Source organism: Nerophis lumbriciformis, linkage group LG07, assembly GCF_033978685.3.
Source record: "Nerophis lumbriciformis linkage group LG07, RoL_Nlum_v2.1, whole genome shotgun sequence".
Lineage (NCBI taxonomy): Eukaryota > Metazoa > Chordata > Actinopteri > Syngnathiformes > Syngnathidae > Nerophis > Nerophis lumbriciformis.
The window spans coordinates 25,797,474-25,823,899 of record NC_084554.2 but is presented as its reverse complement, the minus strand read 5'-3'; the positions used below and the strand labels follow the sequence as shown (position 1 = coordinate 25,823,899).

Below are 26,426 nucleotides of genomic sequence, written 5' to 3'. Positions count from 1 at the left end.
TAATATTTGAATATTAACCAAGCAATAGTGATATTTTTATTATAAGCGCTGATGCAGACAAACTATTTATAGCGACGCCATGATCACTACCGTGTGTCCCTATGCTTACATCGAGTGGTCTGCTGCTTTCTCGCTTCTTTGCTCCCTGTAAGTTTATTTTAGATCATAAATCATGCATCTAACCTGAACAGAAGACGTCTGAGTAGATATTCCGACAAGTTCGTACACTACTACAGCCATTTAAGACCTGAAACTGGTGGGGACGACACAAAAAGACGAAAAATACTGTCGCACATGTGCGAATAGGGATTTCAACCCTCATTTGGCTCCCAAAAGAAATCCATCCAAATTTGATTAAATTAGAGTAAAATGTGTGCCCACCTTTAAAGTATGTTTGAACAAGTGGTAGAAAATGGATGGATGGATGGATGAAATAAACTCAAAACCATAACCAAATGGACAAGTAGGGGGTGGGGAAATAATACATTTTTAGATGCATCGCTATTCGGACATGGACGATTAAAGAATTGATAAGTCACTAATTAATCATCGATTAATTTATTGTACATAAAGTAATGCAGACAGTTCTAAAATTTAGCTGACTGCAGCGATCCACCTCACCGAGAGATCGGACCAGCTCCTTTACTATCGGGCACTTATGATCCAATTTTGCACACATTTTTATTAATTTAATAAATGTGGGAATTAATTTAACGGTTTGTTATTCCAAATTAATTGGGGTTTTTTTAAGTTGCAAGTGATAAACGCTTGTTTAGGGAAACGAAAATAAATATAAAACTGTATCAATATACCTCAATTTTATTATTGCATCAACAATCGATTTTTATTTGAATTGTAGCTCCTGAATCGTAATCGTAATCGAATTGTGAGGTGCCCAAAAATTCCCACCTCAATGGACAACTGATTTAAGCAGAAGTACTGATCACTCTGTGCGTGCTGAGAGATGCGCCATGCAGAGAGGAAAGCCTCACTCCTTCTAGTTCACACACTCAGGGTGACTCAGCCTTTCCAACACGGAAGAAAGAAGATCTTAGTTGGATGAACTGGTCAGTAAAAAACTTTTTTGTCACCACCTTAAAATTTGACACAAACTGCACTGCACACTAGTAACTACGAAGGTCAAAAGAATATTGAACAACAAATCAATAGTTGAAGGAAAAAACTTGCCATCTAAACAATACCCCGTTTGTTGACAAGAACATACAGCCATGGAAGCACATTCAAACAGAGGTACCACAAACCAGTGAAAGATTCAAAACAGCTGCCATCATACCAAATGTTGCTGCTAGCCTGCTAAACTAACAAAAACATCTCAAGTAGGACTCGCTGACATCCCTCGGCAACAGGCACCGCATTATGCCAGATACTTGAAGTATTTTTTTTTAAATGACGCAATAGTTACTTTCTCTAGTAATTAATTACATTTATTAAAGAGTAATACCATTAATAATTCAATTACTTTTTTGGTAAAGTAAGAAGTAACTACAATTCAAGTAATTTTCAGAACACAGCCTGTCACACAGCATCATGAAGCAGTTGGCAGGTTGGTGTTCCTGGCTAACATCTTTGTGTGTATGTCTTATAATAATGTTTATCTATAAAAACACCATTGGTAAAGGTATATTAAAAAAGGTAAATAATTTTCATGTTGCTGCTGACCTTTAAACATGTCCTCTTAAACCAGGGCACTTTATCTTGTTTTGTTCTTTGATGTTTTCGTTAGCTGACGAATTGAGCATAGCTAAATGTTTTTAAAGAAGATTGGAGATTATATTTGACTTTTCTTATATTATTTTCAAGGCTTTTTCTTTTTTCTTATCTCAAAACACCTCTTAAGTTGGGATCTTACTATAGAAAACTATATCGGGATGTGAGTTTTGGTCCATCTCACCCAGCCCAACACTTGTATTAGCCTCAAAGCGAGCACAGCTTAGGGATGTTCTCTGTGTTTAATTGAGCGTTACAGTAGGCCTTATGATGGCATTATGTATGAGTGCACATGTGTACGCTGTTTGAGTGTTAATAATAAAATTGTGATGTCTAAGACATTTCATCTTGCTCCTAAATGTTTTCTGTGCTACAATTTTTTTTCATTTAGTAGCGCCGGTGCTACAAGTGAAAAGGCCCTGAACATGGTTGTGCCATGGTATCGCCTGTATCCCCAATAGTAGCAAACCTTTAAATGGAGGACATGGAAAAAAGAGCTTTGAGCTCTTTTAAGGGAACAGCACCAAGTCATTGGTAAAGATATCTGGATGACACAGAGGTGAAAATCAGAAACCAAGAAGTGCAAGCCTTCACCGAGCACATTAACTCAGTGGACAAAAACATCAAGTTCACACGTGAGGATGTCAAAGACCGTAAGTTGCCTTTTTTGGACTGTGATGTCCACATTGGAGAAAAGAGGGGCCTCCATGTCGGGGTTTACCGAAAACCCACACATACCGATCAATACCTACTTTTTGACTCACACCACCCACAGGAACACAGAGCTGATAATGTTCCTACCAGCATATAGGCCAAAGAAAAAGAGCATAGGCATTTGAGGGAAGCCCTCAAAACCTGTGGTTAACCCATCTGGTCGTTTGTGAAAAGCGCATCTAGTTCCAGAAATAACAAGAACAGAGTGGATGAGGAGGAAAAAGGCAACAGACACAAAAATATTGTCATACAATATGTATCAGGTCTATCTAAAAAACTCAGAAGAATTTTAACCAACACAGCATCCCAGTACACTTCAAACCAGGAAACACCTTGAGACAGGACCGGACACCCCACATTCACAAAAACAATCTGGTGTATGCTATCCACTGTAATGATGAATGCACCGATTCATATATTGGGGAAACAAAACAACCACTAAGCCGACGCATGGCGCAGCTTAGATGGGGCAAACTCTCCAGGCCAAAACTCAGCTGTCTACATGCACCTCAGGGAGAAACAGCACCCCTTTGAGAACAAAAATGTACAGATTCTGGACAGGGGGCACGGATTGTATGAAAGAGGATTGAGGGAAGCCATCTATGTCAAGGTTGAAAAACCATCCCTGAACAGACGATGTGGTCTGCAACACCACCTGTCTCCCACATACAACACTGTCCTTTAAACCATTCCTAAAAGACTCTGCAATTTAGCCTCGAACAAATAACAGGAGTTAGAAACATTCTGGTCACATTTTGTGACCAGAATACCTTTTGTGCCATTTGTTTACAACTGAATGGAATGCTTACGTGGGGGATTCTGACTATTTTGGACTGGTAGTATTCGGTCCACAGTGATCGCTCTGCCACACAATACCTCAATGCTAACGAGGAGAAATTATTTTTCAACGACTATGGTTGGCTTTGACAGTTAGGATTGCTCGTTTGCATCAAAACAGTTTTTTTTCTCACTACGATAGGGCGAAACCATCCTTGCCCAGGCACACCCTCCTGGTTTTTTTGAATACAAATATTTGGGGTTTTGGCACTAGCCGCTGGACTAGAACTGACCAATCTAAGTCTATGAGCACGAACTGATGAAGCGTACTCGGATGAGCGGCGAAACGTCTTCTAAGACAAACTAAACAGTCCAGTTGCGATCGATTGCCCTGAGATGACAATGACCTGGATGAATGAGAACGTTCATAGACAAGCCCTGAATATGTTTAGCTATTTCTCATCCTCCAGTGATAAGGGTACTCGTAGGAAACTTACTTTATTTGCCGCCATGGAGATGAGAATTAGTGGCTTAAAAGTGGCTTTGCACTGTGGAGTGAAGCTAGCCGCTAGCTACAATGCTACATTGCATTGATAACCCATTTGTTCGCTTGTTGCTGTCAAATTTACAGACACAGCTTGAATGTGTCATCAACATGCATTATCACGTTATAACAATAGTATCATTTACATTTTGTATATCGTCTATATCACGCAACCCTACCATAAACCAATAAAAATATAACATAAAGAAATAAATAAAGACAAAGCTTGGTGTTAATATTTGCTTTAAACTGGTCCCATGTACTGCAGGCCATTAAAAACTACTTTTGGACGCCACAAACATCTGACTGCATCTTAACTGCTACTTTTTCCCCCTCGTAGATAAGGTAGTTACAATTTTAAACACTTTAAAAGCCCTCCGTGTGAATTTTTTATTTTATTTTTTTAAGAGTTTGAATTACCCGCAGGTATCCTGACTGAAATACAGTGCTTTTGTGAACGTGTGAGCGTGTTTGCGTGTGTATTGCTCTTACTTTTCTCATCCCCTGTCAGTACTTTGGCAACGACGTGCTCCCAGTCAAAGATGAACTTGTAGAAGCAAATCTGGTTGTACAGGGCCTTCTCAGAGTACTGCAAAGCAAGCAAAACGAAAGCGAATGACAGTTTTGTCGGAAAAAACCTGCCTATAAATTTCTTCTTCCCTTGTGTGATGCAGTACATTTTCTTGCTTTTTAATCTTGGCTGCAATTAACTTGGGGGAGCCTGTCGATGAGTGGCTGTGTGTGGTGGAAGCGAAGGAAAAGAGGAATGAATGAGAAAGGGTAAAGACAAACAGAAAGAAAAGATGGGGATCGAGCCTGAAATACCCTCCCTCATAATAGTTTGTTGTGATAAGCCATTGTGAGAGAGTATTGCGAACAGCCGAGGCTGTCAATTTGATTAGCCATTATGCTGCATGTTTAATTGCAGTTATTGGCTCGTCATTTCCCCGCAACGCTGGAGAGCCCCGACCCCACACCGCCGTCAGGTGTGCGCCAAGTGCTTTATTATTACTGCCGGGAGGAAAAATCCCCCGACAATTCCTGTGTGTCACCACTGGAGAGTACGTGTACCCATTATACCTGCCAATCGACCACCGGCGCAATTGTAATTTCAGTTTTTACTGTGGCGGCATAATCAAGTGGCAAGAATGTCTAATATAACTCCGTGCAAAATATGACGAATGAGTGTGTGTGTGTATAAGTGGAGAGGCGATGGGGGGGCGGAGGGGGAGTTAATGGCCGTCAATGGCTGTATGCATGGAACGCACAGCTGTTGACCACTGATGCGCCGCCTAGATAACAACCAAACCATGCAAGACCCATAATGAAGCCTCGCTTTTGGTTGCCAAGGTTGTGCAAGCGCAGCCGCGCGCCATCTTAAATATAAAACACACACACACACACACACACACACACACACACACACACACACACACACACACAGAGAGAGAGAACAAGCACAAAGACACCACTCACATTCAAACAATAATGCTGATTACGGGCGGGCTGATTGCGACATTCTCTGACGGACAGGTGTCAGAAAGGCGTGGCTAAAATAATACAGGGTTGTTATTGAATTTGGAGCACCTCACCCCACCTTTCTTTGACACACACACGCCTGCCTCGTCATTCAGCTGCGGCGTTTTGTTCCCGCACTGACACCATTTCAATTTGCTCCACAAATCTGCAGCATTTTCAGCCTGACTGCCTAAGGAGCAAACCAGCTGTGAAATTGCCTCTCTCCCGGGAGCACAGGACTCCCCCTCCCCTTGCCGCATTGGACCCCTTTGGTTCCCTTCGTCCCCTACTGTCTCATACCCCACCCCCTCAACTCCGCTTTCCCCACAAATACATTCACAAAAAAGAAAAAGAAAAAGTGTCCTAAGGAAATCTAAGAATCTAAAAAAAACAAAAAAACAGCAACAGAGTGAACAGACAAATGGACCTCTGAATCACTCGTCACATCTCTGGGGTGGCCCAAAAAGTATCACTTGGTACTTGTTGTTCGTCTTATAACACCTGTCGCCACCCTTCAAGGAACACAGGGAGAAATAACTTGCTCAAAAAGGCGCTCTCTGGGGAGAAAATGGACAATGTGCAGTGGAAGACAGCATGCATCAAAACGATGGCAGACGCGGTAAAGACCGACATGCAGCTGCGAGGAGCAAAAGACCAGGCAAACATACAACGTCCCTGCTTAGCTGAGACTCCAGCGGGCTTTAAAACTCTCTAGCTTTTTCCAAGCGATGAGCGTTTATTGGAGCCCGGGCGAGTCGCGCTGATCAGCTTCACAAGACACCATAATGAGTCAATATATGTAAATCTTTACTAGGCAAACACGACGGGAAACAAAAGCATTTAACTGGCGCTCTCGCCCGCAAGCCTCCAACCATTCAGCTCCGGTAATTTCTCCCCATTGAAAGGCATAATTGCCTGCTATTTGAAGATATTCATGCCCAATTTTTGAAATTAATTTCAATTGGGGGGAAATGTAGAAATGTCAGCTCCAGTGAAAGGGATTTGATTTCAATTATCTTCGCTCAAAGGACTGTGATTTCCAAATACACTTAAGCAAAATTATGACAAGAATTTTTGTTCGGCAAAATTCAGTGTTTAAAGAGCGATTAGGCGATAATGGGGCAGCTTTGAGGCGGCAGTGAATGCAGCCGTCTCCCTCTGAAAGGCACTCAATTATCTCTGATTGCTCCCGCTATAATGTATCAAATAGAGATACCTGCTATTGCCGTAATTTGTGTGAAAATTAACACGGTGCAATTTCCACTAGAGGGAAAAAGGGAGCTCTAATGGGCGCCTGAGCGTACATCAATAAAGCGAGGGGGAGAAAAAGGGAGAAGGAAGGGTGAGGAGAGAATAAGTGGGAGAGCTAACGAGGGAGGGGAGGGAAAGAAACTGAAAAGAAAAGAGCAGGGGCAAGAAAGCAGTGAATAAAAGGGGAAAGCAAAGGAAAGTCAGGAGATATTTGAAACAGAGTAGGGAAAAAAAAGGGTATTTGAGTTAAGCGTTTTGGATGCGGGTGGAGGGTGGGGTGTGTGAAGTGAGGATAGAAAGGAACAGCACGGGAGGGAGAGGAAGAGAAAGAAATGTAATTTACTGAAAATATTACAAATTGCACCTGCGCATAACTCCCCCAAATTACCAACCAATCAAGGCAGAGTGCCTATTACTCTCCCATTACATGGAGATCAGATCGCGCTATGTATCTGCGTCCAGCCAGAGAGGCGGGAGAAGTAAAAGGCAGAGCGAAATGGAAGGATGGATGGAGGAGAGGCGAGGCGTGCGGAGGAAGCCCCCACTGTGATGGTAAATGTACCGTGATGCAAAACAGGAAAAAAAGGAGCACAAACAAGAAGTGTATTTCACATTCCAGCACAGCAACAAGAAAACATAATTGTCTTTCCGACACATCAATCAGGAATCATATTAACTCCATTAGCCACAGTGATATTGTAGACGTGACAGTGACATAGAAATAAATCAAAACGTGCCCCTCATTGTTGTCTGCTGCCACGGCAAACATGATATTGGCCTCTTGAGCTCTTTGCATAATTGGGATCACTTGAACATTAATAATCTCCCTGCACTGCAACACCTTTGATTGTTACTCAACAGAGGACCGAGTCAAATGAGAGACAACAGGTTTTCGTAACCTGTGTGCTACAAAATGGAAGGTCAAAGGTCATTGGGCCGAGTAGAACTTGTGGATAGCAGTGTTTTTAAAATCCATTTACATACTTGTTGCTTCTTGCCACAAGTCAATCAATCAAAGTTTACATATATAGCCCTTAATGACAGGGGATGCAAAACAATAACAGTGCAATACTTTTTCATAACATGGTCATTGGTCACCACTGCCTAGTTTCTCTTGTTATATTCTTATTTTACTGTTATATTTTTATTCTCATTGTTGCTTTTTATTTTTATTCTATTGTAATATTTTTCTATTTTGTTTCCATTTATACCCCCATTATTTACTTTTTAAATTCGATCTCAATTTTGTACACTGCTGCTGGAATTTAAATTTCCTGAGGGAACTCTCCTGAAGGAATCAAAGTACTATCTATTTATCTCTAATCACCAATGTATCAAAGGGCTGCACAAGCCACAACGACAAGCAAACTTTGGGGAGAAATTTTCATTTTTAAATACAGGATTTAATACTGGGAGGTAATCACCTTCCAAGTGACATATGTGAATGGTCGAGTAATACAAAGTTTGTGGTCAATATTCGTGTCCAAAGAAAATTCATTTGCTGTTTTGTCAATTTTCTACTGTTAATATCTCATCTGTTATTCATCTGTACAAGTTCAAAACGATCACAATTATTATTGTTAGCTTGTAGTTGGGCTGGTTTATTGTATGTTAGCATTAAGCTAGCGGCATAGGAGCCAACCTTATCCTGTATGGTTGTATTGCTTTTTCAGTTTATGCCTAACTGTATTGTTGATTTAACATGATTTTTACATGCATGTGCACTTCATGTGTATATTAATGTACTTTCCTCTATGTATTTAGTGTTACACAAACTTCATTGTGGAGACTAGAGCTGAAACAATTACTCGAGTAATTCGATTACAAAATATTTTAGAGGAATTTTTGCTGCCTTGAGGCGTCAAGTTTTTTATTTATTTATTTTTACAGCATTTTGCCTCGTTTAGTAGTCAAAGCTCACGTTTCGCCCGGATTGTTTAGGTATTGCACAGCGTGTTTACGTCAGATCATACGCCCCCTGCACTGCACAACACCGCACCTTTAAATACGCTTGAGTTTAGTAAACTTTTTCGCCGACATAACTCGCAATGGCAGACGCCGCAGAAAGCAGTGGACAAGAGCCATAGCAAAACGAGGGAAATAAGAAGCGACAAAAGTTGTCTAAGATATGGGAACACTTCACACTAAAATGGAAGGAAAACGCAGTACCGTATTTTTCGGACTATAAGTCGCAGTTTTTTTCATAGTTTGGCCGGGCTCCAGTGCGACTTATATATGTTTTTTTCCTTTATCATTATGCATTTTCGGCAGGTGCGACTTATACTCCGGTGCGACTTATACTCCGAAAAATACGGTAGTATGCAAACATTGCTAAGTGGCGCTTGCATACCACAATAGCACAAGTTTGATGCTGCAGCACCTGTCGAGAAAGCATCCGATTGAGGGACGTCCAGAGGCGAGGAAAGTCATCTATTATCAAATGTAAGCGCAAAAGTTGTGTTAATAAAATAAATGTTATTCATTATGATAACCAGGATGTGTTCTTTCACTCCCGCGAAGTCATCAAATGCCGCCAAAAGGTGTTGAGAACTAACAACGCTATCCCAAACTACTGTGTAGTGTTCAATAGCTTTTACACTAGTAACCACGCAACAGTAGTCATGCAAAGTTATTCGGGTTATTCAAGTCATGCAACCACATGCTATTTGGATAGCTTGCACTTGCACACACTATAGTTTCTATAGCATAGGCGCCGATCTACATTTCTCCCAGTGGGTGCTTGGACGGGCGGTGAATCTGACGCTATTTTTCTGAGCATGCGCGGTTTTTGCTTGGTGGTGACTCACCACTGGTTGCACATTTCAATACAGCAGGGGTCCTCAAGTACAAATCTTGAAGGTCCACAAATGTTTTTTTTTAAACAGGCTGGGTCCGTTTATTATCGGTCAAGCTTATATAGTAGCAGGAGGTAGGTAGTTTAACATTTTCTTAAAATTAACAAAAATAAAATAAATATCCAATAAAATACATTAAATATTTTCTTTGAAACAAAAATAAATAAGAACTTTGAAAAAATGTGTCCTCTGCATTTGACCCATCCCTTGATCACCCCCTGGGAGGTGAGGGGAGCAGTGGGCAGCAGTGGCTCTGCGCCCGGGAATCATTTTTGGTGATTTAACCCCCAATTCCAAGCCTTGATGCTGAGTGCCAAGCAGGGAAGAATGCTGGTATGAGCTTTTAAACATAACCCGTTAACTGCTGCCAATCAAATGGTGAATAAGATACTCTTTAGGGTTCATATGTTTGTAAATCTGACTGTGATGAAGTCAGTGCCTCACCAGCCATCAACCTCACCGCACGTTACTGCTCTGTTGCTATTTGTTGTTGTGTCATAGATTTAACAAAAATCCTGCTTGATGTTTCATATGACTTTTTCAGCCTCGTGATTTCTTTTTTTTTCTTAGCTCTGAATCATGAGGAAATGTCTCTTCAAATTCGCGGTGCTCTTTCAGATAGTGACGTTTCAGATTTTCACTTTTCACCAGAGCAACAGTACTGTTGCATATTAGACACATTGATCTGGTACTTGCAGTAGGTAGGATGAAACATATTGCTCTGTCCATTCTTCCTTGAAACGTCGGTTTCCCCTGTCCACTTTTCTTTTACCAGCCTGAGCCAACTTGGAGCATGCCATTGTGATTTGATTCACATTCAGTGACTGACGAGTGAACAGTTAGCGAAGTAGCGATACGAGACAACTGTGTGCCTGCAGCGAAAGGTTCCATGCACTGTGCACTGCACATGTGTATGACCCAGGTGGTAACAGCCTATCAGCGTGTCGTTGTGATAGAGATGACAACCCATACCCCGGAATTAGCCAATCAGAGTGGCATTCTCTCGCTCTCACTCCGTCTCTCTCTCTGAGAGAGAGAGAGAGAGAGAGAGAGAGAGAGAGAGAGAGAGAGACTAAGTGAGTGAGACACGAGAAGTGTAAACGAAACGTGGAGATATTTGATTAAAAACAACGAAGAACGTTGACTTGCGCAAGCGATAACTCACAGATGAATACAATTATTATATTCCATCCATCCATTTTCTACCGCTTACTCAGTGGCCTAGTGGTTAGAGTGTCCGTCCTGAGATCGGTAGGTTGGGAGTTCAAACCCCGGCCGAGTCATACCAAAGACTATAAAAATGGGACCCATTACCTCCCTGCTTGGCACTCAGCATCAAGGGTTGGAATTAGGGGTTAAATCACCAAAATGATTCCCGGGCGCAGCCACCGCTGTTGCCCACTGCTCCCCTCACCTCCCAGGGGGTGATCAAGGGTGATGGGTCAAATGCAGAGAATAATTTCGCCACACCTAGTGTGTGTGTGACAATCATTGGTACTTTAACTTTAACTTTATTCCCTTCGGGGTCGCGGGGGGCGCTGGAGCCTATTTTTTTTATAATAATTATAATTATAATCTGTGGTGGGCTCTCCTATTTCTGGGGCTGAGGTTGCCGAGGTAGTTAAAAAGCTCCTCGGTGGCAAGGCCCCGGGGGTGGATGAGATCCGCCCGGAGTTCCTTAAGGCTCTGGATGTTGTGGGGCTGTCTTGGTTGACAAGACTCTGCAACATCGCATGGACATCGGGGGCGGTACCTCTGGATTGGCAGACCGGGGTGGTGGTTCCTCTCTTTAAGAAGGGGAACCGGAGGGTGTGTTCCAACTATCGTGGGATCACACTCCTCAGCCTTCCCGGTAAGGTCTATTCAGGTGTACTGGAGAGGAGGCTACGCCGGATAGTCGAACCTCGGATTCAGGAGGAACAGTGTGGTTTTCGTCCTGGTCGTGGAACTGTGGACCAGCTCTATACTCTAGGCAGGGTCCTTGAGGGTGCATGGGAGTTTGCCCAACCAGTCTACATGTGCTTTGTGGACTTGGAGAAGGCATTCGACCGTGTACCCCGGGAAATCCTGTGGGGAGTGCTCAGAGAGTATGGGGTAACGGACTGTCTTATTGTGGCGGTTCGCTCCCTGTATAATCAGTGTCAGAGCTTGGTCCATATTGCCGGCAGTAAGTCGGACACGTTTCCAGTGAGGGTTGGACTCCGCCAAGGCTGCCCTTTGTCACCGATTCGGTTCATAACCTTTATGGACAGAATTTCTAGGCGCAGTCAGGGCGTTGAGGGTATCTGGTTTGGTGGCTGCAGGATTAGGTCTCTGCTATTTGCAGATGATGTGGTCCTGATGGCTTCCTCCGGCCAAGATCTTCAGCTCTCACTGGATCGGTTCGCAGCCGAGTGTGAAGCGACTGGGATGGGAATCAGCACCTCCAAGTCCGAGTCCATGGTTCTCTCCCGGAAAAGGGTGGAGTGCCATCTCCGGGTTGGGGAGGAGATCTTGCCCCAAGTGGAGGAGTTCAAGTACCTCGGAGTCTTGTTCACGAGTGGGGGAAGAGTGGATCGTGAGATCGACAGGCGGATCTGTGCGGCGTCATCAGTAATGCGGACGCTGTATCGATCCGTTGTGGTGAAGAAGGAGCTGAGCCGGAAGGCAAAGCTCTCGATTTACCGGTCGATCTACGTTCCCATCCTCACCTATGGTCATGAGCTTTGGGTCATGACCGAAAGGACAAGATCACGGGTACAAGCGGCCGAAATGAGTTTCCTCCGCCGAGTGGCGGGGCTCTCCCTTAGAGATAGGGTGAGAAGCTCTGTCATTCGAGGGGAGCTCAAAGTAAAGCCGCTGCTCCTCCGCATCGAGAGGAGCCAGATGAGGTGGTTCGGGTATCTGGTCAGGATGCCACCCGAACGCCTCCCTAGGAAGGTGTTTCGGGCACGTCCGACCGGTAGGAGGCCACGGGGAAGACCCAGGACACGCTGGGAAGACTATGTCTCCCGGCTGGCCTGGGAACGCCTCGGGATCCCCCGGGAGGAGCTGGACGAAGTGGCTGGGGAGAGGGAAGTCTGGGCTTCCCTGCTTAAGCTGCTGCCCCCGCGACCCGACCTCGGATAAGCGGAAGTAGATGGATGGATGGATGGATGGATAATTATAATAATTATAAAAAAATAAAAAATAAAAAATAAAAAATCTTTTTTTTTTTTTTTACTATAATTCGTGCTGGGTCCGGACGGACACGTCGCTGGGTCCGGACATGGACCGCGGTCCGCCTGTTGAGGATCACTGCAATACAGTATCAAAGGCACTACCTAATCCACTTTTTATGTTTGATATAATGAAAACTGTTCTTATTATTTTTATTTTTGATACTAAGAATATAGTTTTATTTTAACTTTCTGAGGGAATATTAATTTGGAACTAATTTTATATATATCTGTTTTCATCTCAAACATGTTATGATGGCAAAATGAACATTGATTACTATTTTGAATGCAAAGAATGCAATGTTGTGTTCTTAAAATTGAAAACTGTTGTTGTCATTATTAAGTGGTTTGTCTTTTTATACTGTTTATGTATTGTTGGCAGGTTGAAAACAGCTCAGCGGATTTGCGCGGAGAAACCACCATTTAAACCGCACCGTATAATAATCATCAAAAACGCACGAGAGACAAGAACTCCGTTATGCGGTAACACCACACAGCACATAGGGCTGTGAGCGCACCTGTTTTTATTAGCACACACAAATTGGCACAGTCAACCACTACGGACGCATTTCAGCTGTGCGTGTCAGCCTTCAATAATGAAAACAGGCGTTTAGGAAATAAAAGACAATTAGACCAAATGCAATAATTGAGGGCACATCTTGTGTGTGTGACAATCATTGGTACTTTAACTTTTAACTTTAACATGCATAATTGAACCTTAATTAAGCAAAAATATTGCTGCGGCCCAGCTGCACCTAATAATAATATAAATCCATTTAATAAAGTCAAAATACAAATAAGGCAACAAGAGAAGTATCCCACACTTCTCTATTGTAAAGTAAATTTGTACAGCCGATATGAGCATCTCCATCAACTATATGATTTGCCTGAGAAGCTGGACAGGACAAAAAATAAATGAATGAATGATTTATTCGATTACTCGATCGGATATTCTATAGAATACTCGATTACTTAAATATTCGATAGCTGCAGCTCTAGTGGAGACCATCAATAAACAACCTAAAGTTGGAAGTTTTTTCATCTTCAACCTAAAGGACTGTTTACTATACATATCTGCCAAACTAAATTCCAACATTTTGGGAGGGCAGAAAAATATTTGTAAATAAATCAGCAGTGTACAACGTGTGTTACATTGTTGTGAAGAAATAGGGTAACAATTGAAAAATACATTAAAATGTTATAATGTAACAAAAAAAGAATGTACTAATAACAGATTTGTTTTAATATATATGTAGACATGTTTTAACACTTTAGAAATCACATGCGTCATACACAGCCAATTATGCAAATTATACAATGTAGTCATACTGACACTGCCCCAGCCATGGCACCACAAATAACTTGCCAATCTATGAGAAATACTGAAAAATGCATGATTTTTCACCTTGGCTAAAATTATCCCCACGGTGTTTATTTACCTGAACATATACTAATAATAACAAACCTATTTGTGTTGAACAACTTGATTCTTTAACTAATTCTTCGAAGTGAATGAGAAAGTGACCATGTGCAGCAGCTGCCTTTGACCACATAGTCATTCAACCAAGGATCGCCCAATAAAGCAGGAACAGAACCAATGTCGCGATACTAGTAAGGAGCAAACCGCTGAGCCAGTTTTCTCGCACCATTGAGTTCATTATCTTTGCCCTAGACTTTTTGTGTGACAACATTTTGTTTTTTGGCTAGGACTGACTGCAGCCTATAGTGAGTAGTGTTTTTTTGTATGCTCCAGCGATGAGGGTTTACTGATCACACTTGGCAACCAGAAGTAGATTTGGCTATAGCAGCCTGATTTAATGCATAAAAGACACAACCAACAAAAATACAGTATGTTATAATTAGATATTAAGAAATAATGTATTATTATTATGTAAAGATGTGTATTTACCTTAAATAATCATGTATGAACAACAAACAAAAAGTATACATTGACAACTACAATTTCAATGTTCAAGAGCCATGTGTTTATATTCCAGATCATGTCCAAAGTTCATATGAAATTGGAAAAAATGAATGCTAAGGTCTAAAGGCCAAAGCAAAGTGTTCGATTTTTCCGACCGCAGTGAAGCTAATTAAAAACTGCTATGGAGCCAAACATTGTGCTTGTGCACAGGTAAAACCTAGAGAGGCTGCAGTGGAGAAACGATGGGTGAGTGAGCGTGGTAGAGTTATACGTTTTTATTCAGCCTGCAGTTTCAAGTGCCACAGCCTTCAGGCACGGCAACGGCCTCCTAAGTGGCTACAGTGACAGCAGAAATTGGGCTTCTGGGTTACAATCTGTCGCCACAAAGCCAGAGACAGCAAAGCACTGAGCGCAGTGGATTACAAAAAAATAATAAGTGGGGAGAAAAAAACCTTGACAGGAGAGTTAGGGCAACGGTAGAGACAGCAATGGGGACAGAGGACAGTTACACTCAACTTAAAAGGGGGAGTCTTAAAAACAGTGGTCAAACTAACCAAGTGTACAATCGAGCGCTTTGTGCGTCACACACGTTCTTACCTTTTTCAGAGGAAACGATATTACAAACGAGACCCATCCCAGACAACCATTATCCACAAAAATAAACATGTCAAATAAATAGTAGTAATAATAAACCTCAAGCATATCACCTTTGGAAAAGCAGATTATTTTGTTAAAGATTTAGTACTGGTTCTCAGGAGGATAATGTAACATTCATCCATAGCGGTGTGTACAATGCATGTGAGATGAGATTTTCCAGCTCCACAGCACCATCATCTGGACAAAACCTCCAGATTCAATGATTATGTGCATAGAATCACACAGAATTCAAGCAAAGAGTGATGTGTGTGTGTGTGTTACCTCCGGCCTGAGAGTAGCTCTGCTGCAGGCTGTGCAGATGGGGCCGAGGCGGGAAAAGGCGATTGGCAAGCGTCTGGTCCTGTTCTGACAAGCCTGGTCCTCACACACTAACCAGCCCTGCAAGTGACAGACAACTTAACAGAGCAGCAATGGATTCTATGGTAAATAATACAAACACATGTAACAAATCCAGGTCAAGGTGTACATAAAGTTTAGAGCAGGGGTGCCCAAACTTTTTGTACCAAAGGCCATATAAAGAGTCCAAGTACGCGCGGGCCATTTTGATATTTTCTTAATTTTGTATTTTGTCTCCGCTTTGTGTTACATGTGATAAGGTGTACTGTTATTAGTTTTTTCAGGGGTGTCCAAATTGCGGCCAGGGCGCAATTGCCGGACAGCAGCTTGGACTTTGTTGGCCCGCAACATTTCGGAAACAACTGTAAAACTGTTAGGAAAAGATAACAAAAAGATGTAATGTAATGAAAAAAATCTTAACTTTTGATGCTAGTAATAATAATACCATCACCTATAACACAAAGCTGGCACTAAGTTTTGATATATGTCAGTTAGTAGCATGTTAAAAAAATACTAAAATATATCCCGCATACGTAGACTTTTCAAATTTCCTATCAAATTTTCAGCATTTTTCTCATGACATTACGTATTTTTTCTTATATTTTTACCGTTTTTTCCCCCGACATTCTGCAGGCCAACAAATCTCGAGCTACAGGCCGAAAATGGCCCCAGACTGTTCTTTAGACACCCCTGCTTTAATCAGTCAATCAATCGTTTATTTATATAGCCCTTAATCACAAATGCTTCAAAAAACACTGAGTGCTAAATCAGAATCAGAAATACTTTATTAATCCCTGAGGGGAAATTTAAATTTAAAAGGGACATTATGGCACCTTCTGTACAGTTAGAGGTTTAGAGTTAAAGTATTTCTGGTTCTGATTCAGTGCCTTGTTCAAGGGCACCACTGCCCACAGAATTAATCAAGTGTTTTAATCAATGCATTGTGATCTGCGGCAAAAGCGCTTCTAAGGCGAAACAGAAAAACAACCTGCATTTTTTTGGTCTACTTGTTTTACGTTGTATCCTTCCAATGTATCCTTCCTTGTGCACTTGTCACACAGCCACAGTTAAGACCCCCCGTGGTGAGTTTGTGACCCTGGGCAGGTGCTGTGGCCTGACTCTCTCAAATGGCCTGAAGTCTTACAAACAGCCCACCCACCCTCTCAGATACTTATGCCATGTCATTACTAAGCAGGGGGGAGGGGGAGGGAGTAATGCCCAACTAATGACAGAGCATAAGAACTACCGTCATCAATGCCCACTTCCTTCCTTCCATTCACTCCTAATAAACCCCCCTCAGCACCTGCAAGCCTACTACAGCCTCCTTGGTTGGTGATTCCAGTGGACTGTACTCCTTAAAATGACTGATGCAATTATGCAAATTTGGCAAGCTGTTGAAGCATACAAGCCACACAGCCGATCACATTTTTAAGATAGACAAGCAGTAGATGGACAGAAATCTGAAAGAGAATTCACAGGGAGCAAGGAGGTGTGGGGGTGCTAATTGAGGCAGTTTGCCAGAGTTGAGGTGTTCAGTTTGCATAAAGGCCCATAATTGCATAATTATAGCAATGGATGCCAGACATACTGAATGCAGACGTCCAATTGAGTTTCACATAATTTAACCAAGCCAACACACAGTTCACTTGGAAATCTATCTCTCCTTGATTTTTTTTTACAGAACATCTCTCCTAATTTAAAGGGGAATGGTTTCTTTTTACCATTTAAGTCTGGCAAGTGAGCTGCCAAGTTACCGAAAACTCTATTGTAATTTTTACAGGGCACAATTTGATGGATAACTTGCTATGAAATCATTAGTCAAGCAGATACGTATATATTTATTTTCTTTAAATAAATAAAAAAGTTTAAAATATACAATAGTATATTTGTTGAATTATTACATAATATTAAAAGTTTAAAAGTGATGCAATTGAATGCAATACATGTATGAAGATTTTTAGTAAGAAAAAAAAAAAAACTTTTATATTATTTCAAGGGTTTCACGGGCCACATTAAATGATATGGCAGGCCAGATCGGGCCGCCTGGACTTTGTTTGACACCTGTGCAATAGATCATTTTATATATGTTTTGTATGCAGCGCAACACTTTTCCCACATTGTTATGTTACAGCCTTATTAAAAAATAGAATAAATTCATCTTTGTCCTCAAAATTCTACAGACAAAACCCCATAAAGACATTGTAATGTAGAAAGTTTTTTATTTTTTTTATTTATCAAAAATAAAAATAAAAATTAAAAATCACAGCCTTTGCTTAATAATTTGTTGATGCAGCTTTGGCAGCAATTACAGCTTCAAGTCTTTTTGAATACAATGCCACAAGCTTGGCACACCTATCTTTGGGCAGTTTCGCCCATTCCTCTTTGCAGCACCTCTCAGGCTCCTCAAGTTGGATGGGAAGTGTTGGCTTTCATACAGGATGTCTCTGTACATTGCTGCATTCATCTTAGTCTAGTCCGGGAGGTGACCAAGAACCCAATGGTCACTCTGAGGAGAGAGGAGAACCTTCCAGAAGGACAACCATCTCTGCAACAACCCATCAGTCAGGCCTGTATTAAGTTAAAAGTTAAGTTAAAGTACCAATGATTGTCACACACACACACTAGGAATCATTTTTGGTGATTTAACCCCCAATTCCAACCCTTGATGCTGAGTGCCAAGCAGGGAGGTAATGGGTCCCATTTTTATCGTCTTTGGTATGTATATTTTGGTATGTATGGTATAATGGCCAGAAAGATGCCATTTCTGAGTAAAACATTTTCCAAAATGCATACACTCAGGCCATGAGAAACAAAATTCTTTGGTCTGATGAAACAAAGATTGAACTCTTTGTGTGAATGCCAGGCGTCATGTTTGGAGGAAAACCAGACACCGCTTATCACCTGTCCAATACATCTCTACACTGAAGCATGGCGATGGCAGCATCATGCTGTGGGGATGGTTTTCGGCAGCAGGAACTGGGAGACTAGTCAGGATAGAGGGAAAGATGAATGCAGCAATGTACAGAGACATCCTGGATGAAAACCAATGCTTCCCATCCAATCTGATGGAGCTTGAGAGGTGCTGCAAAGACGAATGGGCGAAACTGCCCAAAGATAGGTGTATATGAGCGTGATCATTGATTCTAATTAATTTGAGTTCGATCAAAAATGGCGGAAAAGTCTTTCAGAAATTACCACAGTAAATAAACAGTAGGGAAGCAACGATGCTTGGTATAATCCTGCACGAAACAACCCACCTTTGTTGACCGGGATCCTGTGTGTGTCATTGAATGTGTGTGTGTTTGAGTACGTTTGCGTGAAAGTTTTTTTATTTTATTTTATTTAAATACAACATAAAAAATAAAAATAAAGTTTTATTTTCTTTTTTTAATAAATTTTTGAATAAACAAAAAACACGATTTGGATGTCAATCGATTTTTTTGGACAACCCCTTGTCCTTTTTTTTTTTTTTAACTTTGCACTTTACACACAGGGGTACAGTACATGTTCTGCCCCTCTCATCTTGGACTGCCTTTACTCTACGCGCCACTTGTAAAAATCCATTAATTTGTACTTTGGCTCCCGCACACACTGGAAGAAAAATATATTGTACATACAAATTCACATACACACAATTCTTCATACATATATGCACACATACATAAATGTATTCATTAATACATACATATGCACACACATTGGTACTTACCCACAGACATAGGAACCTATGCTCCCACATACATACACAAATACAGTACATACATACACACTCACGGTACATACATCCACACGCACGTCTTCCTTTTTCCCTCTTTCTATCCCCTCCTGCTCCAGTCCGGCTGCGCCAAACATTATTATAAATCCATTTAATAAAGTCAAATACAAATAAGGCAACAAGAGAAGTATCCCACACTTCTCTTTAGTAAAGTAAATCTGTACAGCAAATATGGGCATCTACATCAACAATATGACTTGCCCGAGTATGTGGATATTAAAGTATATTAAAATAAACTCCCCAGAAAGAATATGATTAAAGATTAAAAAAAAAAACTTATTTTGGTTTCAGATGGCCACAACATACTGTATGACACCTAAGCATTTGTGATTGTGTTTTTTTCACCAGCACACACGGGAAAAGACATCCATGAACCAAATACAGTGGAACCTTTAAAGGCCAATTCCCCCAAAGTAGCACAATTTCAGACCTGTCGACTGAGTACTGTTGGGTCCTCAAATGGTCACCCCTGTTTTTATAGCTATTGGTCTTGGAGCGCAACCAAAACTCTCGTTGACTGGTTTGTTTGCATCGTTCGTTGCGAGCAAACATGGGCAATTTGACAGAAAAGGGGAGTGTAATTGCAGCTAAAATTAATCTTTGTATTACAATAGTTACTGTATATTGTTGATCCAAAATCTAAAAAAAGTGTTCATGAAGGTGGACTGTACACCTTCTGAACAGGTCGGATAGAAATAACGCAAAAAAGTAGAGCAATCACAGCCTTAATATTAGTGCAGCACAAGTCGGGATGTAAACATATGAAAATTTCATATCACAGTTACCCTGACCAAAATTATCACATATATTACCGTAGTATTGTTGAATGTGTCTAAAAAGTATTTATACACACTGAAATCTCTTTTTAAATAACTAAAATAAACTGTTACAAAAAACACAATTTTGCATGCTAACTGATAGTGTTTTAGTCTTAGTATTTTCTGTTTTAATGGCTAAGCTTTTATTGTTCTAAATATTGATTTGTACTGTTGCACTTTAAGATTTATTTAAATGAATAGTGCAAGACAAATAAAATGTATTATTATTTGTAATTACTGGTTGGCGTTGTGGGGTCCTACTCTGTTTATCGGTCCTTAAACGCTAAGTTATCCATCACTCTGTTGTTAGAGAGCACATGTTGTAAGTTCAAAGTGCACAACTGAATAGCCTAGTTGCTCAGACAGCAATTTTTTCATATAAGTTTAGATTGCGGTATTTAATTTTTTAATGGGGAAAGACATTAATGTCTCTTGTTTTCATGGAAGTGTTTAAGATAGAAAGCTTGTAACAGTCCGTCAGTGAGTTTATCAAAGTGGGGTTATCAATCACAATTTTTCAATCATTTTAATTTAAAACGGTGGTACTAACTATTGAGAGTTGTATTGTGGTTATCATTAATACTGTTTATCATTACATTCCTAAGCATTAGGTTAGATTATTTTGGAGGTGCAGATCACGCTGTGTAAGAGGTTTTGCAGGAGAAGGAGATACTGTAGCCGTGTAGCCTCGCAACAGGAGCATACGTCAGGCTTTAGAGTATTCCGAAAGTATCCACAGCATCGTCGACACTTCGTACCTCCCTTCCCTCTTTAGCAAAGAAGATTAACAAGGTAAAGTGGATTTAATTTGTTTTATTCCTATAATCATTGTAGCGACCTGGTGGTTAAAGTTAAGGAGTGTTGTGATTTCAAACCGTAAGTGCAACACAGGGCTCTTGAAAGTGTGTGTCGACAGGACGGCTGCATACAAGGATGAAAGTAAACTCATTGTTCTGTTTTATTGAACAGAAAATGTATCTTTCCCCCCTAGTTATGTATGTTTGATATACAGTACTTTTGTCGAGACTGGAACCCTTTATTCATGTCTGCATTGATTCTACATTTGCTTTACTATACATACCTGTATGTATATTTTTTATAACTGTACTGTTTGTACTACTTCTACCTTCTAATGTAGCTAAAACAATACTATAACATACAATTACAATTGTAAACAAAAATGTGTCAGACTTGTGTGCTTGTGTGTGGTCTGTAAAATACGAGCAAGATCTGTAGAAAAATATTGTGACCATCAAAAAAAATGCTTTGGGGCGGTACAGGACGTTATTTGATTGATTGAAACGTTTATTAGTAGATTGCACAGTACAGTACATATTCCATACAATTGACCACTAAATGGTAACACCCGAATAAGTTTTTCAACTTTTTTAAATCGGGGTCCACGTTAATCAATTCATGGTAACTAATTCCCCTGTAGCCACTGACCACTGGCGAATGACTTTAAAACTTTAAAGTATTTTGAGCATAACCAATAGGGTGATCCACAAATAACGTGTTTCCACATGTCTGTCCAAGGTGTAAGTTGAAATGGGCCAAGCTGATCCCACACACTACAAACTTCATTTTCTTTCCTGAGAAAGTACAGTATAATTGTTTAAACTGTATTGTTAATGTTAACACTGCCTGACTCTTGTACAAATGAATTCCACCTGCGCACACACCCGCCAGTCATCATTCGCATCTCTAAAGTGAAAAGGCCCGAGAGGGAGAAAAAAATTTATCTACTTGGCAAACACACATGGAACCCCACGCGCACAAACACACCTAATCTCACAAACACAATCTCTCACACACACACACACACACACACAATGAATAGAGCTCAAATGGTTCCACTTTGTACCTCCTCCGCTTAATCAAAGCTTCTCAATTCAACACTTTGACCTTTTGTTCAAAACAGGATTATCACCTTCCCTGGTCTTCATTCACCCTTTCTCTCCCTCTCTGCCTCCCCACTTCTTGTCTTGCCCCTCAGCCGGTTTCCAGGGGCTACCCGCATGTCGAGGGTAATTGCAATAATTTGTTAAATGCCATGGCAACCGTGCTTGGACGGGAGGGGGTAAAGAAGAAGAAGAAAAAGTAGGATGGAGAAGAAGACTCATTTTTGGCAAAGACAGCAGGACCAGTGGAAGAAAACACTCTGTTTGCCTATTCTCAGGGTGCTGGTTTATTAATAAGGAAGGGGGGTACGGGGGGTATATTCACTAATGATGAATGTCCCTGAGGTTTAGAACACACATATAAGTCTAGTTGTGCCCACAGAGGAGCCAGACAAACAGCTCTGTTTGAACTTTCCCTTGGCCTGAAAGGAATCCTTAATTACACAATATTACCCCTCTTCATCGCCCCGCTGTGTGTGCTCTGTCCACTGCGTCAGTCTTAACCGATGTGTGTGTGGTGTAAGTATTCAGTGGTAGCAGCTGTTTCACACATCTTGACAAAGGAGTTGAGAGGGACTCGTTCCCCACACATTCACTCCAATAATTGATTTCTGTTCAGCACTGTGGGAGAGTAACACGCGCGCACACACACGCACGCACACACACTTTCACAGACAGTGCATTCCACTTTCTCTTAGGTCCAATGTCTAAGAAGTTGCCAGAAATTCCTAAGAGAGCAAAAGAGGTGGTGGGAAGGAGAGGTGCCACAAAGACAACACAGGGAACTAATTTCATTCAGCGTTAAACACCTTTTACATCAGAAACTGAGTTTTTATATCCAGATCCAAGTCTGACGTCAACTTGCAGATTTCAGCCAACGAAACAAGTAGAAGGCAGGAAAATGATGGATATTAGTCATAAGCAACACAAGAGGGCAAAAAATTAAATACAATTTATTTTACTCTTATTCTGTGGTGGAGTCAGTGTAGTGAGCTGCTCCTTAAAGGCTTACTGAAACCCACTACTACCGACCACGCAGTCTGATAGTTTATACATCAATGATGAAATCTTAACATTGCAACACATGCCAATACGGCCGGGTTAGCTTACTAAAGGGCAATTTTAAATTTCGCGCGAAATATCCTGCTGAAAACGTCTCGGTATGATGACGCCTGCGCGTGACGTCACGGATTGTAGAGGACATTTTGGGACAGCATGGTGGCCAGCTATTAAGTCGTCTGTTTTCATCGCAAAATTCCACAGTATTCTGGACATCTGTGTTAGTGAATCTTTTGCAATTTGTTCAATGAACAATGGAGACAGCAAAGAAGAAAGCTGTAGGTGGGAAGCGGTGTATTGCAGCAACACAAACACAGCCGGTGTTTCATTGCTTACATTCCCGAAAGATGACAGTCAAGCTTTACCAAACATTTATCAGCGACCAAAAGTTGCAAACTTTATCGTCGATGTTCTCCACTAAATCCTTTCAGCAAAAATATGGCAATATCGCAAAATGATCAAGTATGACACATAGAATGGACCTGCTATCCCCGTTTAAATAAGAATATCGCATTTCAGTAGGCCTTTAACTCCATTAATTATCAATAAAGGCGTTTGGTGGTACAAATATTCAGAAAATATGGCTTTGCCTGTCTAGTAACACAGTTGTATTGTAGGACAGGAAACTGGTGTATGGTATAAACTTGAAAAGCTCAAAAAGCGATGAATTTGACTTTGTAGGTGTTTTGCAAAGCTGAAGCAGGCTAATTTAAATCACTGTTTTCTAATGACTCATATCTATACGCATCAAAGCGAAGAGTTGTTACACATGCCTAGCCCAAAATATTTGGTCACTGACGAGTGTCCATTAACCTATCCTAACAGAATTGCAAAACTGCACGCTGACTACGAAAGAGACAAACTTGTTATTGAAAAGTATTGGCATTTCAGTATTTTCATGGATAATGCTCCAACAAAAATGCCTGCTGCTGTTTTATTTTTGCAAGCATAATGTGCTCTTTGGTGGAAAATGTCAGCGCAGTGCCCCGCTGAGGTTTAGCTTCATCTTTTGTCCGATAAATTATTTGATTGCTTTGCATTACAGCACTGGCTGACTCAATTGTCACATGCCGTGGCTATTTTATAATGTCTAAGTTTGTTTGAAGAAATGCTTTCACCTCGCTGACTCTTCAAACCAAATGAAAGCACCTTCGGAGATGTCAAACCTTCCAATTCACCAGAAAGCTCAGGAGGAAATCAGAAGAACTTAAAATATGACAGAATAGCACACTAAAGTGAGTATAGTACAACCCCCCCATTTCACAAACTATTCTATGACAGTATACAGTAGTATCTTCTCTCGGGACGATACTATAGAAACTGTGATATACTTACAAGTAGTCTTGGTACAGACTTTACAGTAGTTTATATTCACTATCCCCTGTAAATTACTTAAGACATTATTGCCTGTAGTCAGGAATGGTAGTTGTAGTGTCATGAAATGGGGTTGCATGAGTGCTGCTGGTAGTGAAAAGCAGTGGTTTCATTGAGGGAAATATGTATTTCTTAACGTACATGAACAAAGAAACACTTAAGATTTTTGGGAAGTTTTATAAGGGTAACTGCCCCTTTTTTTATTTTGCTCATCATCCAGAATTCTGAAGTGAGACAATAATGGTGTTTTGTTTGTGCTCTAAATAGTGAAAAACTGCTAGTACGAGGTGGCTAACAATGTAGGTATATGGGATTAATTTATTCTGACTATAAAGCGCTATTAAAACATCTTAAAAAACACCAACAACACTGCATTAACATGCCATGACCTGCATATAGCGACATTGTTATTGTAAGAGTGAACACAGACAAACTACTATACTGGTGTTGTGACACATTGCCTTGCTCACACTGCTCTTTTGACCACGAGCGAGTAGCCAACTACTAACTAGTTTAAACAGTTAATACACGTTGGTTGCGACACACCAAAAAATAAAGAATAAAAAGCTTGAGCTGCTTCTGCTGTGGGATTGCCTTTAAGTTAAGAAAGGTAATGCTATGTTATAAACCATGTATCTCATCTGTATATAGTAGAAGGTTGTGGCACCAAGGTGGAAAGTTGGTCAACTTTGACAAACCACACGCTACCAACCTGATACTGTATTGTTCTCATCATGTGGAATGCAGCATAAAACAATTACAAAATTGCTAAAAAGCATTTTTTTATCTGAGAAATGAGCATGATAATGCTCCAAGGCTCTCAAAAAGTCTGCTATTAGTGGTAACAAACATCTCTGTTTTTTTGTTGACATTGATTTTACAGCGCATAGCAATGAACTCTGCAGTTGCTATGCGCTCTGTGAAATCAATGCACCGAAAAAGTAACGGTAAAGCTTAAAATTAGCAAAATACTGTAACTTTTACATGTTATCATGAATGTGCCAGTTACTAAATTACCGGTACATACATACTTACAGCATGAATATAGAACAGTGTTGGAGGTTTTGGGATGTTTTTTTAGAGGGCTTTATGGGCGGAATGGATCGTATCACCATTACCTGCATTGTAAACCATCTCCTACTAGGTGTTTTTCACTATTTGGAATGCGCAGAAAAGAGAAATACATGTGCGTCCTTCTGTCAAGGATGTGGATAAAGGGGCAAAAAAGTGCAGTTCCCCTTCAACACCGAGGTTGCTGAACTGTGAAGCCTACTTACTTCCGTGAAATATTGTCCATCCTTACGATTTCAATAATAATTCATGTAATTCATACTCTACATGAGCACGGACAACAGTGTGTTGAGAGAACACACAACAAAGGGCGTGTTACTATTTTGAAATGGGCATGATCTAAGCTGTACTCATTGCAGCTCCTATAAAATGTTAGACAATTGACAACAACAATACTCACAGAGTAGTATTTTCTGATGTGGCGTCGGATATCAAGAAGCAGTTTGTTGCTGATGTTGGAAGCGTAGTCGATAGGGCGGCCAGCACACGGCACGTGACAGCATCGCAGCAAGCTCGGCTCCAACTTTGACCCCTGAATGACAAATTAGGCACAAAAACATTCAATCACTTAGATTGTTTCCCCTTCTCTGAAAGGAATGAGATGCATTCAGGTGCAGCTAAACCGTGGAAAAAACATGACTATGAATGAACAACTAACCGATTTGTCTTTTTTGACCCCTGCTGTATCAGTGTAAACCTGGACTATATTTACTCAGACAATTCTTGGTTAACAGCCATGACCCAACCAGCTGAGGGTGTCAAGCAGAACATTTGAGTGAAGTTGTCTCTCACAGAGGCATCTGATGCTCCGCTCAATAGTGCTCTGCGGCCATCACTGATTTGCCCACTGCAGTGAAATCAATCGCCGCTCTGGACACGAGGAGAAAAACATACTTGTCTTGTATTCTCAGTGGAAGTTAAAGGAAG

The 26,426-nt window shown here is 40.9% G+C and overlaps 1 protein-coding gene across 2 annotated transcripts in view; it reads right to left on the bottom strand.

Moving 5' to 3' along the window:
* Positions 1–26,426, bottom strand: part of pola1 (polymerase (DNA directed), alpha 1) — a 134,298-nt gene that overhangs the window by 23,647 nt on the left and 84,225 nt on the right. For both annotated transcript variants that reach the window (XM_061965594.2, XM_061965593.2), the window contains 3 exons: positions 25,900–26,031; positions 15,427–15,543; positions 4,256–4,352 (listed from right to left, as the gene is read on the bottom strand). In XM_061965594.2, coding sequence (XP_061821578.1) covers positions 4,256–4,352; positions 15,427–15,543; positions 25,900–26,031 — 346 coding nt within the window. The remainder of the gene's footprint in view (positions 1–4,255; positions 4,353–15,426; positions 15,544–25,899; positions 26,032–26,426) is intronic.